This window comes from Clinocottus analis, unplaced genomic scaffold (assembly GCF_023055335.1).
Source record: "Clinocottus analis isolate CAN_PGR_092001 unplaced genomic scaffold, fCliAna1.0.p SCAF_8, whole genome shotgun sequence".
In the NCBI taxonomy this organism is placed as follows: domain Eukaryota; kingdom Metazoa; phylum Chordata; class Actinopteri; order Perciformes; family Cottidae; genus Clinocottus; species Clinocottus analis.
In genome coordinates, this window is record NW_027176240.1 from 5687643 (window position 1) to 5695264 (window position 7622).

General features: G+C 37.4%; 1 protein-coding gene across 1 annotated transcript in view; it reads left to right on the forward strand.

Annotated features, from left to right (window-relative positions):
• LOC137779512 (voltage-dependent T-type calcium channel subunit alpha-1I-like) overlaps positions 1–4613 on the forward strand; it is a 19325-nt gene extending 14712 nt beyond the window's left edge. Inside the window, exons 26-32 of the mRNA XM_068567324.1 lie at positions 75–184; positions 276–409; positions 517–575; positions 1058–1136; positions 2572–2693; positions 3646–3804; positions 4392–4613. Coding sequence (XP_068423425.1) covers positions 75–184; positions 276–409; positions 517–575; positions 1058–1136; positions 2572–2693; positions 3646–3804; positions 4392–4418 — 690 coding nt within the window. The 3' untranslated portion in view covers positions 4419–4613. The remainder of the gene's footprint in view (positions 1–74; positions 185–275; positions 410–516; positions 576–1057; positions 1137–2571; positions 2694–3645; positions 3805–4391) is intronic.
• The last annotated feature ends 3009 nt before the right edge of the window (positions 4614–7622 follow it).

Below are 7622 nucleotides of genomic sequence, written 5' to 3' on the forward strand. Positions count from 1 at the left end.
AACTGCCGCAAATAAAGAAACTTGACTTGAATGGAAACTAACCTGTGTGTGTGTGTGTGTCCACGTGTGTTCAGTACATCAGAGTCTTGACAGAGTGGACCCAATACGTGTTTACGATCTTCTTGGTCATAGAACTCGTCCTCAAGGTTGTTGCGTTTGGCGGCTGTAGGTTCATACGAAACAGGTAACACACGAGATTTAGGGAGGATTTTTTTTCATTCTGCTGTCATCAGTGTATATGACTTTTGTGCGTGTGTGTGTGTTTGTGTGTTTAGATGGAATCAGCTGGATGTCGCTATTGTGTTAGTATCTGTCATGAGTATCATTTTAGACAAGATGATGCTGGTGCACACTATTCCCATCAATCCCAACATCCTGAGAGTCTGCAGAGCGCTCAGACTGGCACAAGGTATGCACACACACTCGACCGAAAGGGAAACCGTCTGCGTTCTGTGGGCGTGACGTGTATGGCACCTGTGCAAAGTTGTTCATGACAACGACTTTGTCTCTCTTCAGTGCTGAAGGCCAAAAAGATCCGTGTTCTGCTGAAAACGATTAGCAAAACGCTGTCACAGGTAAACGCTTTATGTATTTATTTGTTTTTGTCTGACTCTTCATGAATGTGAAGTGAGAATGAATGCTCTTTTGTTTTAAAGAATGGCTTGCTTCCGCTGCATTTTGTACTTGCGTTGAGGAATCTTTGAGTGTTTGCCCACTTTACAAGTATCTGTGCTTGTGCCCCGTCAGTGCATTAGAAACCCTGCGACACTGTTGTGCATGCCGGTTGGTTTTACTCCCCAAGTCTGCAGACTAAAAATGATCAAACACGTCAGATGGAGCCTCATTGAGTATAAATAGATCTCTGATCATTCAAAGGGGCATTCACAGCTGTAGCAGCAAACTAACACAGCATTGGAGCAGAAGAAAAAAGACAGAAAAAAAGTTGACTTAATAGAAATGAAGGCCTGTCTGTGATGCTGTCCTATCTCAAATGAAGGCTGATGATGTTGTTGTGTTTGTTGTGAGTAAAGAAGCTAAAATGTATTTTGAATTCCAGATTGGGAACATATGTCTGCTCTTCGTTTTCTTCTTCTTCATCTCCGCCGCTCTGGGAGTGGAGCTCTTCGGCAAACTCGGTCAGTCACACGACGAGCAAAACGCACACACATACATACACACATACACAAGGGCTTGCATCAAAGGATCATGGTCCTGGTGCTTACCCCAGAAGCCATATTGCTGCCAGGGGAACCAAGCAGGCCTTTAGCTAATCAAGGCAGAGTAGTAAGTGTAGTTAATACCTCAGAGTCAGCCCTCTCTCTCTCTCTCTCTCTCTCTCTCGCTCTCTCTCTCTCTCTCTCTCTCTCTCTCTCTCTCTCTCTCTCTCTCTATATATATATATATATATATATATATATATATATATATGTGTGTGTGTGTATATATATATATATATATGTGTGTGTGTATACTAATATACCTATTTAACTATTTCCGCTCTAATGCAGTCAGACGTAGATGTCAGATGTTCACTCGGGAAGACGTTGTCGTTTCACCGTAGCACAACCAGCTTTAAGTAACATAGCAACGCGCAGCATGTTGGTCGGCGAGTGGCGTTCAAGTGGAATGCGTCAAACCAGCCTCACTGAACAACAAAGACCCCTCACTAAGTCTGCCTGTGAGTAGCACAGTTGCAAAATTAATATTGTTGAGGATGAGAAGTTCACCAAAGTTTTGCGAGTGGCAACGGGGGACCTGAGCATCGAGGCACCGCAAAGACGCACAATCATGACACAAATCCACGCGCTGTATAAAGCTGAAACGGAAAATAACTTGGCTGCTACGGAACATGTGGCGCAGACAGGATCATTGGACTTCTGTGAGTAATGAGAATTACCTGGGTGACCAGATGTCCTCTTTTTCCCGGACATGTCCTTTTTTCGAGACCTAAAAAATGCGTCCGGCAGGGATTCCAAAAACATCTGTGATTTTACCTTGTGTGATTTTTATGTTTCTCTGAGTCTTTCACAAACTAGTTTTTACGCTCTTACAAGTTTTGAAACGATACCTTACGATCCATCTTCTTGCACGAGCAGAAAAATCATGCGATTAATCGTGATTAATTTTTTTCAACTTTGCCCAGCCATTATGTATATATATATATATATATATATATATATATATATATATATATATATATATACATATATATATATATACATATATATATATATATATATATATATATATATATATATATATATATATATATATATATACGTATATATATATATATAGATATATACATATATATATATACACGTCTGTGCGCGCACACGTACATAAATCGCCTTCAAAGTAAAAGCAGTGTCGTTGTATTGCATTTATGGCGTGCATCTGATTTATTTATTTTTCATTTTTTATTATTGGGAGAGATTTAAAGTGATAATCAACAGTATGTGCTTGATTTTTCCAATATACATGTTTACATATGTATGTATTTTAGTGGTTCATACCAACATGTCCAACGGGTAGAAATCAGCATCTGTATGTCTGTGTTGTGTGGCTCAGAGTGCTTCAATGAGGACGCGTGCTCAGGCTTGAATAAGCATGTAAACTTCAAGAACTTCGGCACGGCCTGGCTCACGCTCTTCCAGGTGTGCACCGGAGACAACTGGGGCATGATCATGAAGGTATAAGCACACACACTCGTACGCGTAGATACACACAAATGGGCTCTGCACATGCATCATTGCCAAAAAGCACTCTTCCAGGGGATAGTAGCAGACAACCGCAAGCACTGAACGTTATCCTTTAAAGCAGGGGCGTCAAACATACGGCCCACGGGCCGATTCCGGCCCGCCAGGGGGTCCAGTCGGGCCCGCCAGGGTGTTTAATGCAAATATATATATATATATATATATATATATATATATATATATATATATATATATATATATTTTTTTTAAAGACTAGAATTAGCAGAGTTGGGATTCAAACCTTTGATCCTCTGCTTATAAGACAGACACGCAAACCATTGTTCCACAGTCGCAATTGATGTGAGCACTGACATTATTGTGTTGGAAGTCGTTAAACATGGATCACGTCATGAAAGCAAAAAGCGAGGGAATCTGCAGAGGAGAGCCGAGGCAGATAAACAGAGGGCTGATGTCTGAATTTTTGGTCTTTATGTTTCTATGTTTCTAGGTAATTGTTGAAAGACCTTAAAATAGAGTTTATTATCTAAAAACCTTTACCAATGATTTAAACATAGAGAAACATTGTCGTTAATTATGCATTATTATGCTGTGATTTTACTGGTCCAGCCCACTTGAGATCAAAATGGGCAGCATGTAGCCCCTTCACTAAGACGAGTTTGACACCCCTGCTTTAAAGAGTATTGTCCCACTGATATCGTGGCCACCTGCCAACAAAAGGCCAAATTGAATCTAATTAAGATAAAATAATGAAGATATAAATATATATATAATACAAGTGTATCCATTAAGAACTGCAAACATCTCTGGCATAGGTGTCCGGTGACACTGTCCAGTTATTTGAAGCCTTCCAGCTAATGAGAGGGTTCCCTCTCCAGTGGGTGGGGGTTGTTTACAATCCTCTGAGTCTCGCTCTGTGCCTCTCAAGGACACCATGACACAGTGTGGTCCGGGAGACCATCGCTGCTCGAGCTACCTCTGGTGGGTCTCGCCGGTGTACTTCGTCGCCTTCGTGATCATGGGCCAGTTTGTGCTGGTCAACCTGGTGGTGGCCGTCATCACGCAAGCCACGGAGGACAGCAAGGAGGTACAGATGATGCACCCACCGCTCCTTGCTCTTTTCTTGAAAATGTCCTGTGGCGTTTTCTTGAAAGAGTTACATAATACTCATTTTGGGGAAAATGTAAGCTTTGTCTTTATTTTACTGACATTATGCAACACATGAGCATTAATTTAAAATGACCCTCGAGAGAATTTCAGTAAGTGTGCAGCAGATTAACTGATCATGAAAAAGTGTGAAATGTATAGTTAAGATTACAAAGTTTACAATCATAAATAATAAAATGCATTTTATTTGTATACATGATCATAACTAAAACAATAAAAGCAATAAAAATATAGACACCAGATTACATAACAATAAGAAACAAAACAAAAGCATATATAACTTCATATAAATGTCTCAGAACTTGGTCTCTATTAACATTTTGAGTTTGTATCAAATGAAAGGAATCAGCAACGTCAACAGCTCTTACTGTGATTTAATGTAAGATTTCACTAACGTTAATGTTCTAAACCAACTTTGATTTCTGACATTCAGATTGAAATACCAATGTGACAGAATATTATTGTAATATTTTAACAACCCTTCTACCTTGTGTGTCCCCTCTGAAGGAGGAACAAGTGCATGAAGCTAAGTGAGTCCCGTTTGCTCCAGTGGTGCGTCAGACCAGCTGCTGCACGGAGAATGATTTCACTTAGTTTTAAGTTCAATCAAATATGATTTATAGATTTGGTTGCTATTTTGATTTTTTTTAGTAGCAGTTGCGTTAATTTATTATAATCATCTATTAGTTTAATTGCTATTTTGAATTAAAAAGATATGTATATATGTTTTGTTTTTACGCCACATGATTTTTTTGATAGCAGTGTTCATTCTGATAGAATAATTTATTGAGTTAATTGCTATTTTTATATATTTAGATTTACATTTGTTTTTATGCCACATGATCTTTTTTGATAGTATATAAATATATGTGTGTGTGTATATATATATACATATATCTATATATGTATATATATATATATATATATATATATATATATATATATATATATATATATATATATATATATATATATATATATATATTTACATTAGTTTTTATGTCAAATAGTCTATTTGATAGCAGTGTTCATTCTGTAGAATAATTTATTGATTTAATTGCTATTATGATAGTTTAGATGACACACACACACACACACACACACACACACATATATATATAGAGAGAGAGAGAGAGAGAGAGAGAGAGAGAGAGAGAGAGAGAGAGAGAGAGAGAGAGAGAGAGAGAGAGAGAGAGAGAGAGAGAGAGAGTTTTACATTAGTTCTTATGCCACCTGGTCCTTTTAAAATGTTTTCATTGTAATAAAATCATTTATGAATTCAATTGCTGTTTTTTTTTGAAGAAGAAGAAGTGATACATTTTTATACTTTTGTTTTTATGCCATGTGGTCCTTTGGAAAGCAGTTGTTTTTGTTCATGTATTGATTTAATTGCCTTTCATTGCTTTTAGTACATAAAGAAAATTCCTAAAAGAGTACTAAAACATGAATAAATAGTTTCATAAATATAAGTGTAGATATAAAAACTTCCTGACATCGGCCATCTCAATACATTTTTTGTTTTGATTCAATTAAGAAGCCCAATGTTCATATTAGACCAGGGGTGTCAAACATACGGCCCGCCAGAGTGTCCAGTCCAACAGAATTTTTTTTTTTTTTTTTTTTTTTTTTTAAGACTAAAATTAGCAGAGCTGGAATTCAAACCTTTGATGCTCTGCTTATAAGACAGACATGCAAACCATTGATCCACAGTCGCAATTGATGTTAGCACTGATATTATTGTGTTGGAAGTCGTTAAACATGGATCACGTCATGAAAGTGGCGTCACAAAGCGAGGGAATCTGCAGAGGAGAGCCGAGGCAGATAAACAGATAAACATCTTGTTAATTGTTGAAATACCTTAAAATAGAGTTTATCATCTAAAAACTTTCTCCAATGATTTAAACATAGAGAAACATTGTCGTTAATTATGCATTATTAGGCTGTGATTTTACTGGTCCAGCCCACTTGAGATTAAAATGGGCAGCATGTGCCCTCTTTACTAAAACGAGTTTGACACCCCTGCTCTAAAGCAAATCAAAACTCATCAGAAAAACAGAATAGAAATATACAACAATAATAATAAAACAGATTGTGTGTGTGTGTGTGTGTGTGCGCGTCACTCACTGTCTCTCAGGTTGTGACACAACAGGACATAAGGAGCAACAAGTCGTGCTGTGTTTCCAGAGATCTTTGAGCTGAGCCGGTCAAGCCACGTTTCTCTTGTTTCACTACATTTCAGGAGGAAGTGCATCTCTGCCTCAACCTCACCTGTCGAACAGTGACCACATATTCTGTTTTCTTTTGGTTGCCAAGATTTCTTTTGCTTCTTACCTCTGACAGAAGAGAGGTATTCTGCCAATGTCTTATCTTTATCTCTTTGTCTTTCCTGATAAGGAAGTGTTGACTTATGGTAAATTCTGCATTAGTAAATGGGTAATACTTAATAGTGATGTGCAGGTAAAGTCGTATGAAGGTTTGGGGTTTTCTATTTGTGCAGAACACATTGGGCGAGTTTCTTCTCTTTTAATTCGTCACAGAAATCCAAACCAAAGCTATAATTTGCTATGTATAGGTGTAAACAGACTTCTCTCTGCCAGCGGAAGGACCATATTATAGCTTTTGGCTCAGAAAAATAAATCAAAACATGATTTAACCACTTTCTTTCTGAACTCTGAAGGAAGAAGATTTGCTTGTACGGATATCGGTGCCACAGATGTTCCAGGAAACTTCAAAAATATGGGCATATTATAATAAAGACTACCTTTACACACCCCTAAAAAAAATCTTGTCTTTGCTGACATTCAGTGGTTTAATGTTTCACCTTGTTGCAGTGACATCTTAACCAGACAGCCAGAGGGCAGCAAAACACAGCTTTTAAACTTGGTGTCAAGTTTTTAATTTAACAGGGCATACACACATACACACACAGTTTGGTGTAAAGGTAGTTGTGCATTAGAAGTAGCTTTGACACTAGCACTCTCATGTGGTACATGATTAAACTGTACTTTATTTTGGAATTCCTTGTCTTATTTTCATCACTCTTTGCTCTTCAAACTGGAAAGCGGTGCTGCACTGTGTACACTGATTAAAACAAAACTCCAGTTGGATCTGCTCAAAAACAAATGCTTACTTTTGTATTAGGTAACTATGTAGATCAAGTCTGAGTAGTCTTCATTTTGGTGCGTAAAAAATACTCAATCACCAGGGTACGCATTGAACTGAAAGGGCAGGTAAACGTGAAAGAACAAGGATTTTAATGAGTAACAAAATCAGAACAAAGTGACGAATAAAAATAAATAACTTCAACATAATTGTGTTCAGGGTGGCTCTATGAATCAAGAGACATTTCTGATTTTTCCAAATTTTGGTTTTTAATTTGATACCCCTGCATACTTTTTAATCACACTTTTATTTTTATACAATTGGATAAGGAGATTGTACTAATTGTAGAATAGCCCTTCCACAAAACAGGGAAGGTGTGTACATTAAAGTGCAAGTTTTTATATTTCAACTTAACATCACTTTTAGCATGTTCTCTTGCAACTTTAGTCTTTCACCCACGTACAGCTGAACAATATCTCGACATGCTCAGTACAACATGAAACGTGTCATCTTTTTTGCTGTTGTTTTTGCTCTTGCATAGTTTCAGTGGCCTCAAGGAAAGAAGTGCCACAGTCCTCTGCTGTCTTTTGTTGTTCATTGTCAGCTTGACTTCTTTATATTATATTTATATTTGAT